Genomic DNA, 21,031 nt, shown 5'->3' with positions numbered 1-21,031 from the left:
TGGTCCAATGCCATGTTGCTTGTTTGTTTGTGTATGCATGCAAGGCAGGGGACTGATTTCACTGCCTTGCTTGTGGTACGGTTTCGGGATCAACATGGAGTACTTTTCTCAGTGGAAAGCGCACCTGGCATAGGACAATTTGCTGACAGCAATGTGAAACTAGCATTTCGAACCTCGTTTGATACTATCAATAGAGAGATATTGAGGGATAAACTAACGACACACTTTATACCTGAACGCTTGTTCTACTATATAATCCAATTGCACACAGACACTAGGGTTTAGGTTAGATTGAATAGTATGAGAAACCTCTCACAAGAAATTGCTATGCAGAGGGGCCTGCAGTTTTCACATATGACATAACAAGAGGCATTAAATTACTGCGTTAGCTGCTATGGAATCATAAGTTGAAGAAATTGGTATGCTGTGTAACTAACTCTTCCTTCGAAGTCTGTTTGAATTCAGCGATAAGGGTAGGGAGAGCCAGGTTGCAATACACTTGAGGGAAAAAGACTGATTGCTAGAAAAACCCTCAGTTGAATCAAAAAGGTTGCGCTGAGTAAAGGAGGGATCCACAGCAGACTGCTGATGTGGCACTGAAGCAAAGAGCAGAGACCAGAGCAGAAACCTTCACAGCTAGAGGGAGAAACAGAGGAACAGAGGATCTCTGATTTGGGAATCAGACAAAGAGGAACCAGGAACAAGAGGAGAAGGATGCTCATGCAGACTGAGGAAGGAAGAGAAGGCAGGATGAGGAGACAGGGATGAAAATGCAGGTAGGGAATAGAAGACAACAAGTTTCTTAGCGGGCACTTGCATTGAGACACGAAGAAGGGAAAAACTCACCTGCCAATAAGAAGACGCGATGATCATTGGAGCGTCTGTTCAAACCCACAAAGTGACGTCTGAGCGTCTAAAAAGAACTAGACCGCTGACTTGCACTAGTGTAGCATCAGTGTGAAAACCGCCAATGTTTACATAGAGACCACGCCATATCTCTGACAGAAGCAAGGCTGTGACCTTGTGCCCATGCTCTTCAACTTATACCTTGCCGTTCTGCAGGAGTTTTATATGACAGTGCTACATTTTCCCCATAAATTAGACAACCATCATATCATCTTGCTTGCCTATGCAGATGATATTATTTTCGACCACACTTATATAGGGATAAAGAGAAGTGCCATTAGATTAAGTGAGTATGCCAAGGCCAATGATTAACCTGGAAAAAAACGAATGTATGTGCTTTGGAACTTCTTAATGTTCGCGACAGTTGTTGGATATCCTGATTTTCCATATTACGAAGGCCTCCTGAGATTTCCGGTAAAGGGTGTTGCAGGGAATTAATAGAAAGTAAACACTGTAAGGCACTCCTCCTTATAACTGTGATAAAAATCATCATGATTAAAACGACTGGTTTCAGTGTAAAGGTTATGCTACTGGCATATGAGCAGAGTTTTGTATCTACCATTATGTATGGTTTAGAGGCCAGTTGCAGGGAATTAATAGAAAGTAAACACTGTAAGGCACTCCTCCTTATAACTGTGATAAAAATAATCATGATTAAAACGACTGGTTTCAGTGTAAAGGGTATGCTACTGGCATATGAGCAGAGTTTTGTATATACCATTATGTATGGTTTAGAGGCCAGTTATGAAAATCACCATAAATGGTTAAACAAAATGAAAGCGGTTGTATGGAGAAGAACTCTGGGGCTTGCTGAAAGCCTTTACATTTAGGCCATATGTTTGGAGGTAGTTGTGACGTCTATTAACACCTGTTTGCTTATTAAAAAAAGCGCTACTTTACTTTGAAGCTATGACACAACCAATATGCCCATCATTAAAACTATTGTACGTGGTTATGAATAGTAAAGGCAATATGACATTAATAACTTACAAAGGCACTTGTGAACGATATTTCCAGGTAATAGGCTGGAAGCCACGTTGGGGACTTGGGTTTCCCCAGCTGAAGAGCAAATTCCTTCTCAGAGATAAAGAATGGAACTGTGTTTGTAATCAGTAGTATGTGAGCCATTTTGAAAACCTTCATGACTTTGCAAGATTGCATCATACATTTCTAAGGAAGGCCTACTTTTGCATCCATCACCCACTTGTATTTCTTATGAGAATTAACCACCTTCCCACACTGTCTGCGGTCAGTTCCTGCTATGGTATTGCCCCGACTAAGCATTATCGCTGGCTATGTTAAAATAAGAGTCATCGTGAGATTAACAGACATAGACTGACGCTATGCCCATTCTTGAGCAACCTATACAAATTACATTTGGCAAGATTTGTATACTCTAAGGAGGACCATTTATGGGCTTGTTGTCGTAATTGTATAAATGCATCACTCACGATGGCTCTTGTTACATTGTGGTTAATTATCCATGAAAATCTCAATGCAATGGATGTGGATGTCAACTGCTGAATGTGGCTTGATTTTATTGTTCCCGCACAGCTACATTCTTTGAGTGCTAGATCAATTTTAGCTTCATGTGGTGGTGCAAAAACTGGAGATTCCATATGATTTGTTTTAGGTGTATAGCTACAAGATGGTTTTAGATGTTATTATTTATAGTTTAGATTTTTGATTTATTTGAAACTGGCTTAAGAATTTGAAAGCTTCATGGCAATAGTCTTTGTGCAGTGTTAAAATGGCAATTTTATACCAATGTAAAATAACAGCTGTTTTCTGGATGCAATGGGAAACTGGATTGGTATGTTTGTGTATTCAGTAGCATGTCATGAAGACATGCTTAACCCTGGCACTATGAAACAAGAAGGAAGTGATTTCTGAATCAATGCGAATCTGACATAGCACATTTTGTGGGTGGCTTTTAAAACCGGCTGCGAGGAATTGCCTATGTGCAATGTGAAAATTACCATGTCATTTTTTGGGCCAATATGATACTGGGATCGCTGTGTTCTATGGTCAGTTTGAAACTGGCAAAGGGCACCTTCCTTTAGGCAAGGTGAAACTGGTATGGTAACATCTGAGTTCACTGTGAAATAGGCATGGGCATAACAGAGGACAGAATGCTGAAGCAGGGCAATGTGAAGATTTTTTTAACTAGCATGATCATTTTGTGTAGGAATGTAAGTCTGCAACTTTTTTTAAAAAAACACTTGTCTGCAGCACAATTTGAACTCGTTTTTCACCAAAATACTTGAATATGGGTTTGTTTTCTGATTTTTTAGTATAATGTTCTTATTTTTGGCAAAGCCATTATTTATGGCAAGCCATTATTTTGGGGAAAGCTTCGGGTTGTCATTGACCTGAGCATTCCGGCTGAGGGCTGGCAACACCCACAGAATATTGACAGTACTTCTCCCATGTTTCATGAGAGTGGGCTTCCCATCAGAAATCTTTACAGAAGAAGGTATTATCTTTCATAAGAAAATGATGGATTTGATGAAAGCACTTGTACTGATGAGGACCTTACATACCTCCACAGTCTCTTCAGACTGACGTGTTCCTTGAGGGGATAACAAAACCTTAGAGTACCTTGTGATGAAGTACTTGGCTAATCATGACTACAATTGGGATGTGCTGTTACCTTGAGTCCTGTTACTTGTATTAAATAGACTCTGCAAGCCTCCACGAGATTCTTCCCATTCAAGCTGATTTTTTGGAGAAGTCCATGAAAAGGCCTTGACATGATTAGTGGATAGTGTGAAGACCAAGAAAACTCAACCCAACCCTGGTGAAATATGTCCATGGCATCTAGGAGAAATTGAAAATGGTCAGATCTCTTGTTAAGTAAGTGTTAGAGATGGCACAGAAGAAACGGATGGCATTGTATGATAAAAATGCACTCCTATCCACCATTAAGATAATAGATCAGTTACTGGTTCCATCACCCACCGGTGGCATGGTCCATATCGAGCCGAAGAAATTATGGGTAACTTGAATTATCAACTGTGCCAGCCAGATTGATGTCATCTTGCTGAATTCCTGGCAGCCATAGGAAGGGACACAACCCCTCAGGTATATAACTAGGCAAGACTAAGACCAGGAAGATGTATAGGTGCCTTAGATGGAGGTGTCCTAAGGAGAGGTACATCAAAAATCCAAGAAAACTAAAAATAAAACCAAATCATAAACCACCATCAGCACCAATCTTACAGGCAAAATGATTAACATTTGCAATTTCCTTACATCGTTGACACCGACCATATCTCAGACAAATTGCAATAACTGTTTCTCATAATCACAGGATAGGATATGGTGCAGTAATTAAAACCAATTCCAACATTACTAGTGCAATATTACAATTCTAACCAAAACATTAAAGAGCGGATGTGCAGTAAAGCTCAAATAAAAGCTATCTGATAATACTGTATTTATATTAGACCGTACAAAGTGCAAACGTAGTGTGCAAAAAGGCACAAAGGCATACTACATAAGAAGACCCTAGTGCTAGAACTAACATACCGAAGTGCTAGATGTCACTCACACTGCTCCTACCTGCCTATTCCCCAGACTCCTCTGAAATAAAAGATTCCACTGTTCCCCAGGCAGCCTTCGAGTATTTCATGCAGCCTTTGCGTGCTTCATGCAGCCTTCCAGTGCTTCATACAGCCCTGTTGAAAGAAGATACGTGTTTCCTTCTACATTTGAATTAGTTCTACGTGTCATTGCTCAGGACCTGAGGGAGACAAGTCTTTTCATCTTCTTTCTATCACCAATCACACCAAAAGTATCTGCCAAAAGAGCAAAGAGCTGCCTGAGGCACCCACTATTGATTTCTGCCAACCTGCATCATAACCCAGTAAAATCCCAGTGCAAGAGGATTCTACTGAATAATGGGTTATCGCAGAAAGCGGCCAAAGATTATATTTTGTTTAACCTGGATGTCTGGACATTCAACAAACTTCTGTACAAGGTCAGCGTATATCTCCCAGCACCATAAGCAAGCAAACATAACCTTAGTTGCCCATTCTAATGGAATGCATCCTACAAAATGTTCCTCACCTTGTCAGAAACTTTCAGCAAGAGGTACAGTGTAACTTGATGCTGGTGACCTCAGGTGGTCCCCATCAATGATCCCTGATGTGACACAGGCCCCGCTATAAGAGGAGAACACCATGCCCCAAAACCAAAGTTCCCTTTTTCTGCACATTCAGCATGCTAATTTCTTATGGCACAATCAAATATTTTACTGCGTCATCATGTCTGGCACCCCTAAACCTTTGGGGTTTAAGCACTGCAGGGACTGTAATTCGAAGATGTCACTGACCCATTCACACAAGATTTGTATGTGTTGACTCAGTGGGGATCATGATGTCTAGTTGTGCATTTCCTGCCAGGCTAGGAACCCAAACGTCCATACGGAAAGTGCTGGTAGATTGGTCCCAAGTACTCTCCCATCAAGGCTCCGGCTTCTACTCCTTACAAGTAGAAGTCTTGGAGATGGATCCCACTCTTAGGAAGGAAAAGAAAAAGAGAAACAAGAAAACAAAAAAAGGGTCTCACTCTCAAAGTGAGTCACGCCACTCTTCCATGTTTTTCAAAAGACAAAGAGGTGCAGGTCCAGGAGGGCTGAGAGAGAAGACTCCTCCGACCACCGTAATGGTAAGGCACCCTTTTCATTAAGAAGCACATCCAAATGCTTGACATTTTAACCAAGGCCTTGACTGCAAGGTCTTCGGCCTCGACATTAATGGTAGTGATGGGACACACTCCACCTTTATTGGCCACCATAGATACCTGCGAGAGGAGCAATCATGAGTCTCAGAGCTCTACATGTACTGCTTCCTTCAAGGATTTGATGGTTTCTACAGTGCCGAAGTAGAGTGTCTACCCCTTGACGTCAACTTCATTTGAGCATGTTTGTGCTAGGGCTGCTATGCCGCATTTGTCAGACAGCTATGTAGCAGAGTCCAGGGTGCAATTCTTCCATTACATGCAATTAATATATACGATGAGGAGGGTGACCATGTCCAAGTAGGTTTAAAACCCCTCCCTTTACCAAGCTAGGCATCTTTTCCGAAACTGATTGCAGATGATATTGACATAATTACATTGGCTGTGGACTTGCAAGACACTTGGGGCCTGGAAAGGCTCCCAGATACGGACATACCAGAGGCCTTGCCTTAATGTCACCCTAACTCCACCTTTTGTTAAAAAAACACCAAGAAGGTGGTGGTGGTGGCATTAGGTATTGGTGTGCATTTGAAGCATTTAGTGCAATATGCCTTAAAAGACATTTATGACAGAGGTCCGTAGAATAAGACAGTTTTACCCTTCAATGCAGCCAGAGCTGACCCCATCCTTTTTCTTTGTGAGAGCTCTTGCTCCACCCCAGCGGTCAACAAACAACTGACAAATAAAATACAAGCCAGTGCATACAGACAAAGGGCCTCGCGAAATGGTAATACCGGCATCGAGTACCGGTCCGGGCCATTACAAGCCTTAAAACCCGGCATTACCGCCACCGCCTGTACCGTGCCCCTACTTACCGGCATGCGCGCGTCCACATGCCCTTGGCGGCGGCAATACAGGGATGCCGCTAACAGGAGGACATCACAAGTAAGGCGGGCATGCACCTATCGGCATCCCGAAGGTGGTAAATAGGGTCTGGACGATGGCGCTACTACAGGCATCACAGATCACCCGTAAATAGAAACCTGCTGTGTACCCAACTGCCAAAGGTGCACACACTCTCCACAGGTGGAGGCAATGGAGCCTGTCCCAGCACCAAAGGAGCACAACCACACACCACACCCCTTCCTACATCAAAATGATCCCACTTGCTCTTGCAATCCTGGGGCTGGAGGACATGCCTGTACTGCTACACCAGCAGCAACAACTACAACTACAACAACTGCAACAGGCATCACAGAGGAGCCACAGGAGGAGAAGGAGGGTGAGACAGGCCCAGCAAGTCCCACCAGTGTAGCCAGTGGTACCACATAGTCAGCCACCAATCCCTCACATCAGAGCCAGTCCATTTAACCTAACCCCTGTGCAGATCCACACCCTGTACCGGTTGGACCGGGACACCATCACCACCATAGTGGACATGATACACGACGACATCGTCAGCCTGATAGAAATCCACACTGCCATCCCCCCTCAAGTGAAGGTAGTGTCTGTGCTCCACTTCCTGGCCACAGGCACCTACCAGCACAAAGTGGGCCAGTGTCATGATGCCTACCTCCAAGGAGCCAGGTCCGACCCAGCAACCCCAGAGGCAGGCATCATTTCCCCCAGGGGAGTGCCAGCGGGCCCAAGCTGGGGCCCTTTGGACGCAGTCCTGGCGCCTTAGGCGCCAGGCTCATGTTGGACCCCTGTCCTGGCGCCTTAGGCGCCAGGCTCATAAAGCTAGACATGTGTTCAAGTGTTTTAATGTGCACTTACCTGATGCAGACCATGCTGCCACATCCAGGCCCTCTTGAGGCCTGAATGGAACTACGTTACCTGTGGGATTACTTTCCACCTGGGTGTGGTCGGGGAAGGATACATACCTGATCGGAGGAAGGATACACTTTTGGAACTTCTTCCAAAGCTATTTAAACCACACCCGATCAGCAACGCGTTGTTCTGCTCCTCGCAGCTGGACGCTCACTGTGTCAGCTCCTGCATCTGGACTTCAGCCACGCCAGTCAGCATCCTGGGTCACCTGCAAAGGGAGACAAGAGACCTTACCAGCTAAATCTGCACCACGGAGACATCACCGACGATCCTGAAAGGGAAGACATTATTTTTAAAAGCATTTCGTTATGATCGCTGCAGCGCTGCATTTCACTCACCTTTCCTGGGTTCCTCCATCTTCAGCAGCGATCATCCGGATACACAGCCACTTCCCAGAGCCTAGAGAAAAAGACAAGAATAAGAGGTGAGAGAAGGAAGGGAATAAGACTTACCTCATTTATTTTCGGGTCTTGCCGCTTCCAGGCATTTTCCGGACCCCGGCCCCTATGGGGAAAAAAGACAAAGACATTGAATGAGCATATGCAAAGACAGTTCCCGAGCGCTCATCCAGAACTAACCTGCCATTTACTGGAACTGGAACTGCACGTTTCACTTTGGGTCGGCGCCATATCTCCGGCATTCCGAACCCCGGCCCCAAAGGGGAAAAAAGACATAAGCATTAGCGCTTGCTGCAAAAGGACAATGAACATTATTATTAAGCTTGGACTTTTGAACTTGCAACTGAACTTTTACAGAGCCTTACCTGAATAGTCAAGCTTACCTGAACTCCCATCAATCCTCAATCCAGTGAAGTAACTGGGTTTCAACGCGCCCCTGCATCAGAAGCAGGATGGAGAGCTCATCCTTCCGACCCTAAGGTGAGACTTCACGGGGAATCGTGGAAGTGTATCGTGGAGGGTTGGAAGAGAGTGGGAGGCTTGAGCATAACTCAGTCAGTAGGTAATACTCCCTTTTCACGCACAGGGGAATATTCCTGCAAGCCGGAGAAGCCAGAGTAGAGGGCCCTTCCTGTCCATCTTCAGAGTCCTGCGCTTCACCATTGAAGAAGCATCAGCACTCAAAGCCAGACCTGCGCCTCCGTGGGAATCAGGTGAGCGTTACAGAACGCGAAGCCTACCCACAATTTCCCACCCGGGCGCTATGGAGACTTCCGAGACTGACCAGCTGGGCCAGCTTTTGGGGGAATTACGGGCGGAGGTGCACTCAGCCCACCAGGAGACTAACGCTCTCAAAAGAGAATTGATCTTATCCAAGGAAAAAACAGATGACCTGGCCAAAAGGTTATTACAGGCCCAGGCAGGGCACACTCCTTTACCTAATTCCGGGGATATTTCCACATCAATGGGTTTGAGTAACCCGGTACAAATTAATCTACCTGGACACATGCCTTTGGCCCCGCCTGAACGTTTTGCGGGGGATCCCAAGAAATATGCCGTCTTTATGAACCAATGTTGTTTACACTTTCTATGCAGACCCGGAGCCTTCCCTAACGACCAGACCAAGGTAGCCTTTATACTATCTTACCTCAGTGGCAGTGCTGCCGATTGGTCTATTCCATTGGTAAATCAGGATGATCCCATTCTCCAGAATTTTCAGGGCTTCCAGGCCAGCATGGAAAGATTGTTCGCTCGACACTCTCAAGGACAGGCCCTTGATAACGAACTGCTATCCTTACGACAAGGTAATCAGGATCTTCTGTCCTACATAGCCACCTTTAACAGACTGGTTGTGGAAACTGGATGGCCAGAAAGCAAAAGGATCACATTGTTTCATCGAGGCCTGCGCGGAGAGCTTAAGGATTTTCTAGCTCAGATAGTAAACCCACCCCAGGTCTGCGCAGACGACGTTGACTTGGTGGTTCAACTTGATCACAGATTTTAAAATAGAAAAGCAGATCGGTTCAAGTATGAAAACCGAGCACCGATCAAAACCCACGCTAACTCCAAGTGTACCGACGTATCTGAACCTATGCAAATCGGTGGTGTTAAAGGACCATTAACGCAGAAAGAACGAGAGAGAAGGCGGCAAATGCAACTCTGTCTGTATTGCGGGACTTCCGGTCACTTTCTTCGAAATTGTCCAGTTAAACCACCTAAGAAGGTGGTTGGAGCTACTGATAACGAATTAGCTACTACTTCCCTATGTATAACTATCGCATATTGTGACTTGGCCCTAAGGAAAGTAATGTACGTGCAATGTGTACAAATATGAGCACATCCAGGGAAAGTACAGTAATAAAAAAACAACAGAACTATAACACAGTGTTGATAGCCTTACTAATCATCTTCATACATAGAAAGCATTACTTTCTTCCAGGTCTGTGTTTTCCCCTTTGTATATGTTTCATATGCTGTGAGTGGACCCTAAGTGAATTACTATAAGAACATATTTGAAGTATAAGTCTACAGATATAGTACTTTTAGAATTTTTAGTTCCTGACTGTTACTGGCCTAGATATATCAGTAAAGGAAAAAAGAGTGAGCCAGACATGTGATGTCATCAGTGATGTCATCAATGACATTTGTGATGTCATCTTTGATGTCCTGGGTGTTAGTCTTAGCAGTGCACCGTGGTGGTGCAAGTTATGGTTGCTTAGCTTACCATAACTGGCGAATTTCAGGGGTTTTTCAGTTTTACTTGGAACCATAACGTCCCTTTAACGTTTTTTCACTGAATTTCATAGGTTTTTAGTAGCGCAACTTAACCATAACGTCCCTTTGACAAAGTTTTTTCATTGAATTTCATAGGTTTTTATTAGTGCAACTTAACCATGATGTCCCATTAACAAAGGTTTTTCTTTGAATTTCATAGGTTGTTATTAGTGCAACTTAACCACAACGTCCCTTTAACAAAGTTTTTTCTTTGAATTTCGTAGGTTTTTATTAGTGCAACTTAACCATAACATCCCCTTAAGAAAGCTTTTTAATTGAATTTCATAGGTTTTTATTAGTGCAACTTAATCATAACGTACCCTTAACAAAGTTTTTTTATTGAATTTCATAGGTTTTTATTAGTGCAACTTAACCATAACGTCCCTTTAACAAAGTTTTTTTCAGTGAATTTCATGGGTTTTTACCAATGCATGCTATTGTCCTACAACTTAGTAAAATCATACTTACCCAATATAGCAATATTTGTGTCCCATTTACAAAGTGTCACCTTAAAACTCTGCCATTTCCCACCTTCCGGAATCATTGTTAACACTTCTATACACTTTTTGCAACTAATTCAACAAATTTTGCATCCGTAAACGTCTACAAACATCTGACTTCATAGCGGACCTTCTGGACAATGCCACATGACCATACGCTGGCGCGCGGCATGATGACATGTCCGAGAACGCGTCCGCACTTCACGATAAGATCACTGCTTCGCGGACAGTTCAGAATTGCATTTTCTACTGATCTAGGAACTTTCAACTTCAAAATTTCCCTTGCACAGCTCCAACACCTATCCCTACTCATTATCCATTAACAATCTAGTACACAGTACATACTTTTAGCAAAACTAATATTTATCTTAAAATGGCATCAGCTAATGCCATCCCTCCTCCCCAAGAGCCACCACCACTATTGTAATCAAGGAGCATGAGAAACAATGCCCCCTACCTTAGAAATAACACACGCGCAACATTTTCCCTTGTCCACCTACCCTTCCATATTAGTGTTTGGTTCCTCTTCCCTCATTATCCTCCCCACCTTTCGTTCTCAGCTCTCCTGCCAAAAAAAATACATCCAAAAAGAACAAGAGATATATTCCTTTAGGAACCACCTTTCACAGTTAAAAAATAGAACTAAAAAACATGTATAGACTCCATCTACTTTATATTTCTCAGTAAAGTACATAGACTCAATAAGATTTTCCAACATTTCCATTTTGTTTTATGCTAATTAAAAATATTGTGGCGTTCATCCTCCGTTCCAGGGACTGGATTGGTGGATACGGACCCAGCAGCCCAAGTTATCAGCCCAAGCTAAGCGAGGGTAGATAACGAGGTCTCTGGACCATTATCCCCCCATTCCAGCACCTGAAATGGGGGATGAAGGCCATTAGCACCCCGGGTTCCCAAAGCTGGAACCCGGGGTGCTAAAAAAGAGGATTTTTCTTCCTACACCGGGACACTTGCAAGATGTCTAGCATAGAAAGGGAAGGCGAGGGTTCCATACAGGCCCCTCTTCGATTTCCATTGCAGTCTGCGGAAGGCAAAAAGAGAACCCTATGACCATATTACCACAAGCACATTTTTCTTCCCTTTCAGATCTATCCTAATTTTGAATAGCTTTACCACAAAGCCAGGCCCCGGTGGACATGGCCACTTGAATGCTATCTTCTGTCCCTTGTGGTCATGGCCACTACCCAGATTGTCTGGATCATGACCTTATTCCATGACCCGGACAATCTGGCCACTGCCCATGGCCACAGGCTACCCTCAGTCACTAAAGGTATACCGCTATTTTTTGTAGCTACATTATGACACTTGGCAAATAATAAAACACTGGCACATTTGCAAAACCATGCTTCTAGGTCCTTGCCAATGCTCCTTACGGAAGGTCGCTGGAAATCCACCCATGTTTTATTTTTTCAAAAGTGTCAAATGTATGCACATACAATCGTCATATAACCTAGCCCCCACTTGACAAAATCCATTCAGACTTTACAAAACATCTATATCTAGATCTAGAATCGTTTTGCAAACCTTTGTTTAGATTTGTCAAATGACCACATTTGTAAGCCTTTACAATATTTTGGGACCTCCTCACTAATTTTGCTCCCTCTTGACAGAATCCCACCAAACTTTGCAAAAACATGTATATCTAGATCTATTATCAGTTTCTGAAATATAGTGTAGATTCGTCAAATGGCACCTCATTTATAAACCTTTACATTATTTTGGGACCCCCCCTCTAATTTTGCCCCCTCTTCACAAAACCCCACTCAAACTTTGCAAAAACAATCATATCTACATATATGATCAATTTCCCAAATTAAGTGTAGATGTCTCAAAAAGCACCTCATTTATAAGTCTTTACATTATTTTGGGACCCGCCCTCTAATTTTGCCCCCTCATAACAGAATCCCACCAATCTTTGCATACTCACTCAGAATCAGGTCAGGAATATACATCCACAGTTTCATGCAGTTCCATTAGGTGGCGCCAAAGTTATAAGCCATCCAAGAACTGCATTTCACCAAACCTGTAATGCTGAGTTGTTCGCAAACTTTCACAGGACTGTTCGCGAACATCCGAACTGTTTGAGGACTTTTGCGGCAAAAAACACCTGTTTTATTGTTTCTTGCAGCCATATCCCATCCCATCCTCATCACCCCTCACCTCCCCAGAGATTATTTCATAAATTTGAAAACTGCAATGTTGTGTTTTTTAACATGTTTTTACTGCGATGTCCGCGGACAGCAGCGAAGTCCGCGAATCCAAGATGGTGGCGTTTCCAAAAATCTGACACACTTCACACTCTTCACCATCCAATCAGCGAACATGTCACATGTCCGCAGACATGACGTAACCCCATTAGCCAATCAGGACACTGTCTGCGGACCGAACAGGGAAGTGTGTCCACGGACCGAACATAGATTTTGTGACCTACTTTCTGGTAATTTTAAAAGAAACTACTGGACGGATTTTCACCAAATTGGCAAAAGCACGCTTTCGGGACCAAGCCGCTGTTCATAGTCCAAATTAGGTGAAAATCCGTCCAGCGGTTTGGGCTGTAGGCGTGAGCAAAGTTTTTTCCCGATTCAGTCTATGGGAAAAAAAGTTTTGGGACCTCCCCTATAACTTTGCCCCCCCGACCCCCCCCCCCTTGGACCAAACCTCACCAAACTTTGCGAAGAAATTCAGAGTGGGCCATATACATTTTTTGCAAAGTTTGGTGTGGATTCATCCAGGGGGAGCAAAGTTGTAAGCCGCCCAAAAAGTGCTCATCCTATGGAAACAGCAACTTAACCATAACTACACAGCCACTGTGATATATATATATATATATATATATATATAGTCCTTAAGTCTCCACAGTCACTTGGTTTCAATATCCTTTTGCATCTATTATATCTATTATCTTTATTAACTTTTACTTTCTTTCTCCTACCCCTTCCCCTGGCACAATACCTGCCTTTGCCACTGCCTGCATTTTAAGCCAGTTGTATTTTCACTAAGTTCTTCAATGACGTACGATTTTCAGCACAAGATACTATATAGCACATAAGGTCCACTGGTTCTCTCTTGGGATAGGTTTTTGATTTCTTCAAGGTCTTGTTTACAATTAGGCTTGCATCCATCCTTTGCAATTCTCTTAATTTGCGTAACTATACATTTGATGCCCTGGGGGCCAGATTCTCCAACCGTGGGATGAGCTTTCCTCCCTACCCCCTCTCTCAAATTGACACAGAGATTTTAGACATCAAAGAAACACATTAGAAGTACTTGTTTTGTGTTCATCTTTTTATTGCTTTAAGTTTAAGGTATACCAGAGCGATTTCCTGACAGAAGAAAGAAATACTATTGTGTTAACATTTTAAAAATAAAGGCAATAATGCCTATTTTCTAATGTGCACCTAAAGCTGTAAGCATGTAAGAGTTCATAATGGAAACCCATGCCCCCTTTTTGTGATAGATCAGTCACAGTCATTCTCTGAAGTCCCTTACCCATACTCACTTTAATGGATTGTGCATTGGAGTTTGTCAAAGAGTGCTTGTTCCTTCTGATATTATCTCACGTTAAAAAGATAATACAGGTATAAGAAAAGATACTGTTGCCATTAAAAAAAACATTTGGTATTGTAACAAATACTCTTATCACAATTAATACTACTGCGTTCCTATGCCGTCAAGCACCTCATTAGAGGATCATTATGCTTCCTTTCATTTCACAGACCATGAACACCATTCAAATGATGCCGGATAATGCAGAAATCAGTGATAAGCCACAAAAACAAAAAACTAATTTCAGGAAGAAATTCATAGGCCCTATAAATGTCTGCAAATGCCGTACCGTGAAGGTAGCGGAAGCTCCACCACAAAGTCAATTATGCACTGTGATGCAACCCAACCACCAACGACAAGAAACAGACGATGCCAGCAAAGAAAATGTATCATTTTTTGGTTTTCATTGGTGCTTTCCATCACATCCCATCATCACATCCCATTTACATGTTGTGTTGTATACTAAGGCAAAAGGTGAATGTAGTCCTGCTGTGGTGGTCTGTGAAAGTTAATTCATGCAAAGTGCACAGAGCACTGTCCATTGTCTTCCACTGTGCAGGTTTTCATGTCCAAACAGTTAACAAATGCATTTACGTGTATCCAGATTGGGGAAGGTTAATTGGTTTTTACTAATCATGCAACACGCGTAAAACATGAATTGGTGCATTTCCTGTTTTTCAATGTCTTCCGAGAGGGCCTTGAGCCCTAGCGCAGAGACCAATCTGATCTTCCATTGCCATCTAGCAATATTCTTTTGTTGGCTACCTTTTTTTCTTTTCTTAACAGTATTTGAGTAATTCTACTGTGGTTGTGCCTCCTCTTCAGTTATTGGAGCTGGGCACAGAATATGCAGCTTAGCCCTGTAGCAGCTGGCATTAATCTAAGAGGTCTACCCTTTGTAGTTCGAAAAACAGACAGCAGTGTATCCATGCATGCCCAAATGTATTGGGCGCAATCCTGGTCCAGTCACACATAGTCTGTATCTTTTGCCCCATGCAGCATGGTGTGCACGTCTGGTAGGCTGTAGAGGTGTTTCAGCTTTGCTGGAAGTACACTGGCAAGGCTGTACCTGCTCATGTTCTGACAGAAATTCTGAACTGGAGCCCTATTTAGGTAGCACACTTCAGAGGCAGACTGCATAGAGGCGAGATATTAACAGTTCACCTCCTGGTTTCCTGTGTGTACCTCCTAGAAAAGCAAAAGGTGGTAATAGACAGTTGAGGCTTCAACCGTATCTGGTAGAAGGAATATCTGACTAATATGGACTGTTGGTCCAATGCCATGTTGCTTGTTTGTTTGTGTATGCATGCAAGGCAGGGGACTGATTTCACTGCCTTGCTTGTGGTACGGTTTCGGGATCAACATGGAGTACTTTTCTCAGTGGAAAGCGCACCTGGCATAGGACAATTTGCTGACAGCAATGTGAAACCAGCATTTCGAACCTCGTTTGATACTATCAATAGGTAGATATTGAGGGATAAACTAACGACACACTTTATACCTGAACGCTTGTTCTACTATATAATCCAATTGCACACAGACACTAGGGTTTAGGTTAGATTGAATAGTATGAGAAACCTCTCACAAGAAATTGCTATGCAGAGGGGCCTGCAGTTTTCACATATGACATAACAAGAGGCATTAAATTACTGCGTTAGCTGCTATGGGATCAAAAGTTGAAGAAATTGGTATGCTGTGTAACTAACCCTTCCTTCGAAGTCTCTGTTTGAATTCAGCGATAAGGGTAGGGAGAGCCAGGTTGCAATACACTTGAGGGAAAAAGACTGATTGCTAGAAAAACCCTCAGTTGAATCAAAAAGGTTGCGCTGAGTAAAGGAGCGATCTTGAAGGAGTCTGGAGTGGAGGGATCCACAGCAGACTGCTGATGTGGCACTGAAGCAAAGAGCAGAGACCAGAGCAGAAACCTTCACAGCTAGAGGGAGAAACAGAGGAACAGAGGATCTCTGATTTGGGAATCAGACAAAGAGGAACCAGGAACAAGAGGAGAAGGATGCTCATGCAGACTGAGGAAGGCAGAGAAGGCAGGATGAGGAGACAGGGATGAAAATGCAGGTAGGGAATAGAAGACAACAAGTTTCTTAGCGGGCACTTGCATTGAGACACGAAGAAGGGAAAAACTCACCTGCCGATAAGAAGACCCGATGATCATTGGAGCGTCTGTTCAAACCCAGGAAGTGACGTCTGAGCGTCTAAAAAGAACTAGACCGCTGACTTGCACTAGTGTAGCATCAGTGTGAAAACCGCCAATGTTTACATAGAGACCACGCCATATCTCTGACAGAAGCAAGGCTGTGACCTTGTGCCCATGCTCTTCAACTTATACCTTGCCGTTCTGCAGGAGCTTTATATGACAGTGCTACATTTTCCCCATAAATTAGACAACCATCATATCATCTTGCTTGCCTATGCAGATGATATTATTGTCGACCACACTTATATAGGGATAAAGAGAAGTGCCATTAGATTAAGTGAGTATGCCAAGGCCAATGATTAACCTGGAAAAAAACAAATGTATGTGCTTTGGAACTTCTTAATGTTCGCGACAGTTGTTGGATATCCTGATTTTCCATATTACGAAGGCCTCCTGAGATTTCCGGTAAAGGGTGTTGCAGGGAATTAATAGAAAGTAAACACTGTAAGGCACTCCTCCTTATAACTGTGATAAAAATCATCATGATTAAAACGACTGGTTTCAGTGTAAAGGGTATGCTACTGGCATATGAGCAGAGTTTTGTATCTACCATTATGTATGGTTTAGAGGCCAGTTATGAAAATCACCATAAATGGTTAAACAAAATGAAAGCGGTTGTATGGAGAAGAACTCTGGGGCTTGCCGAAAGCCTTTCCATTTAGGCCATATGTTTGGAGGTAGTTGTGACGTCTATTAACACCTGTTTGCTTATTAAAAAAAGCGCTACTTTACTTTGAAGCTATGACACAACCAATATGCCCATCATTAAAACTATTGTACGTGGTTATGAATAGTAAAGGCAATATGACATTAATAACTTACAAAGGCACTTGTGAACGATATTTCCAGGTAATAGGCTGGAAGCCACGTTGGGGACTTGGGTTTCCCCAGCTGAAGAGCAAATTCCTTCTCAGAGATAAAGAATGGAACTGTGTTTGTAATCAGTAGTATGTGAGCCATTTTGAAAACCTTCATGACTTTGCAAGATTGCATCATACATTTCTAAGGAAGGCCTACTTTTGCATTCATCACCCACTTGTATTTCTTATGAGAATTAACCACCTTCCCACACTGTCTGCGGTCAGTTCCTGCTATGGTATTGCCCCGACTAAGCATTATCGCTGGCTATGTTAAAATAAGAGTCATCGTGAGATTAACAGACATAGACTGACGCTATGCCCATTCTTGAGCAACCTATACAAATTACATTTGGCAAGATTTGTATACTCTAAGGAGGACCATTTATGGGCTTGTTGTCGTAATTGTATAAATGCATCACTCACGATGGCTCTTGTTACATTGTGGTTAATTATCCATGAAAATCTCAATGCAATGGATGTGGATGTCAACTGCTGAATGTGGCTTGATTTTATTGTTCCCGCACAGCTACATTCTTTGAGTGCTAGATCAATTTTAGCTTCATGTGGTGGTGCAAAAACTGGAGATTCCATATGATTTGTTTTAGGTGTATAGCTACAAGATGGTTTTAGATGTTATTATTTATAGTTTAGATTTTTGATTTATTTGAAACTGGCTTAAGAATTTGAAAGCTTCATGGCAATAGCCTTTGTGCAGTGTTAAAATGGCAATTTTATACCAATGTAAAATAACAGCTGTTTTCTGGATGCAATGGGAAACTGGATTGGTATGTTTGTGTATTCAGTAGCATGTCATGAAGACATGCTTAACCCTGGCACTATGAAACAAGAAGGAAGTGATTTCTGAATCAATGCGAATCTGACATAGCACATTTTGTGGGTGGCTTTTAAAACCGGCTGCGAGGAATTGCCTATGTGCAATGTGAAAATTACCATGTCATTTTTTGGGCCAATATGATACTGGGATCGCCGTTTTCTGTGGTCAGTTTGAAACTGGAAAAGGGCACCTTCCTTTAGGCAAGGTGAAACTGGTATGGTAACATCTGTGTTCACTGTGAAATAGGCATGGGCATAACAGAGGACAGAATGCTGAACCAGGGCAATGTGAAGATTTTTTTTAACTAGCACGATCATTTTGTGTAGGAATGTAAGTCTGCAACTTTTTTTAAAAAACACCTGTCTGCAGCACAATTTGAACTCGTTTTTCACCAAAATACTTGAATATGGGTTTGTTTTCTGATTTTTTAGTATAATGTTCTTATTTTTGGCAAAGCCATTATTTATGGCAAGCCATTATTTTGGGGAAAGCTTCGGGTTGTCATTGACCTGAGCATTCCGGCTGAGGGCTGGCAACACCCACAGAATATTGACAGTACTTCTCCCATGTTTCATGAGAGTGGGCTTCCCATCAGAAATCTTTACAGAAGAAGGTATTATCTTTCATAAGAAAATGATGGATTTGATGAAAGCACTTGTACTGATGAGGACCTTACATACCTCCACAGTCTCTTCAGACTGACGTGTTCCTTGAGGGGATAACAAAACCTTAGAGTACCTTGTGATGAAGTACTTGGCTAATCATGACTACAATTGGGATGTGCTGTTACCTTGAGTCCTGTTACTTGTATTAAATAGACTCTGCAAGCCTCCACGAGATTCTTCCCATTCAAGCTGATTTTTTGGAGAAGTCCATGAAAAGGCCTTGACATGATTAGTGGATAGTGTGAAGACCAAGAAAACTCAACCCAACCCTGGTGAAATATGTCCATGGCATCTAGGAGAAATTGAAAATGGTCAGATCTCTTGTTAAGTAAGTGTTAGAGATGGCACAGAAGAAACGGATGGCATTGTATGATAAAAATGCACTCCTATCCACCATTAAGATAATAGATCAGTTACTGGTTCCATCACCCACCGGTGGCATGGTCCATATCGAGCCGAAGAAATTATGGGTAACTTGAATTATCAACTGTGCCAGCCAGATTGATGTCATCTTGCTGAATACCTGGCAGCCATAGGAAGGGACACAACCCCTCAGGTATATAACTAGGCAAGACTAAGACCAGGAAGATGTATAGGTGCCTTAGATGGAGGTGTCCTAAGGAGAGGTACATCAAAAATCCAAGAAAACTAAAAATAAAACCAAATCATAAACCACCATCAGCACCAATCTTACAGGCAAAATGATTAACATTTGCAATTTCCTTACATCGTTGACACCGACCATATCTCAGACAAATTGCAATAACTGTTTCTCATAATCACAGGATAGGATATGGTGCACATATTAAAACCAATTCCAACATTACTAGTTCAATATTACAATTCTAACCAAAACATTAAAGAGCGGATGTGCAGTAAAGCTCAAATCAAAGCTATCTGATAATACTGTATTTATATTAGACCGTACAAAGTGCAAACGTAGTGTGCAAAAAGGCACAAAGGCATACTACATAAGAAGACCCTAGTGCTAGACCTAACATACCGAAGTGCTAGATGTCACTCACACTGCTCCTACCTGCCTATTCCCCAGACCCCTCTGAAATAAAAGATTCCACTGTTCCCCAGGCAGCCTTCGAGTATTTCATGCAGCCTTTGCGTGCTTCATGCAGCCTTCCAGTGCTTCATACAGCCCTGTTGAAAGAAGATACGTGTTTCCTTCTACATTTGAATTAGTTCTACGTGTCATTGCTCAGGACCTGAGGGAGACAAGTCTTTTCATCTTCTTTCTATCACCAATCACACCAAAAGTATCTGCCAAAAGAGCAAAGAGCTGCCTGAGGCACCCACTATTGATTTCTGCCAACCTGCATCATAACCCAGTAAAATCCCAGTGCAAGAGGATTCTACTGAATAATGGGTTATCGCAGAAAGCGGCCAAAGATTATATTTTGTTTAACCTGGATGTCTGGACATTCAACAAACTTCTTTACAAGGTCAGCGTATATCTCCCAGCACCATAAGCAAGCAAACATAACCTTAGTGGCCCATTCTAATGGAATGCATCCTACAAAATCTTCCTCACCTTGTCAGAAACTTTCAGCAAGAGGTACAGTGTAACTTGATGCTGGTGACCTCAGGTGGTCCCCATCAATGATCCCTGATGTGACACAGGCCCCGCTATAAGAGGAGAATACCATGCCCCAAAACCAAAGTTCCCTTTTTCTGCACATTCAGCATGCTAATTTCTTATGGCACTATCAAATATTTTACTGCGCCATCATGTCTGGCACCCCTAAACCTTTGGGGTTTAAGCACTGCAAGGACTGTAATTCGAAGATGTCACTGACCCATTCACACAAGATTTGTATGTGTTGACTCAGTGGGGATCATGATGTCGAGTTGTGCATTTCCTGCCAGGCTAGGAACCCAAAAGTCCATAGGGAAAGTGCTGGTAGATTGGTCCCAGGTCCTCTCCCATCAAGGCTCCGGCTTCTACTCCTTACAAGTAGAAGTCTTGGAGATGGATTCCACTCTTAAGAAGGAAAAGAAAAAGAGAAACAAGAAAAACAAAAAAGGGTCTCACTCTCAAAGTGAGTCACGCCACTCTTCCATGTTTTTCAAAAGACAAAGAGGTGCAGGTCCAGGAGGGCTGAGAGAGAAGACTCCTCTGACTACCGTAATGGTAAGGCATCCTTTTCATTAAGAAGCACATCCAAATGCTTGACATTTTAACCAAGGCCTTGACAGCAAGGTCTTCGGCCTCGACATTAATGGTAGTGATGGGACACACTCCACCTTTATTGGCCACCATAGATACCTGCGAGAGGAGCAATCATGAGT

The 21,031-nt window shown here is 42.7% G+C and overlaps 1 protein-coding gene across 1 annotated transcript in view; it reads left to right on the top strand.

Annotated features, from left to right (window-relative positions):
- The window catches only part of LOC138558352 (serine/arginine repetitive matrix protein 2-like), a 321,979-nt gene extending 306,963 nt beyond the window's left edge, over positions 1-15,016 (top strand). Inside the window, exons 9-10 of the mRNA XM_069642669.1 lie at positions 14,329-14,544; positions 14,945-15,016. Of these exons, the coding sequence (XP_069498770.1) occupies positions 14,329-14,544; positions 14,945-15,016 (288 nt within the window). The remainder of the gene's footprint in view (positions 1-14,328; positions 14,545-14,944) is intronic.
- Positions 15,017-21,031: the final 6,015 nt, after the last annotated feature.

Source organism: Ambystoma mexicanum, chromosome 1p (assembly GCF_040938575.1).
Source record: "Ambystoma mexicanum isolate Mex_15411 chromosome 1p, UKY_AmexF1_1, whole genome shotgun sequence".
Lineage (NCBI taxonomy): Eukaryota > Metazoa > Chordata > Amphibia > Caudata > Ambystomatidae > Ambystoma > Ambystoma mexicanum.
Note: the sequence above shows the minus strand (reverse complement) of the source record. Positions and strands in the feature narration are given on the sequence as shown.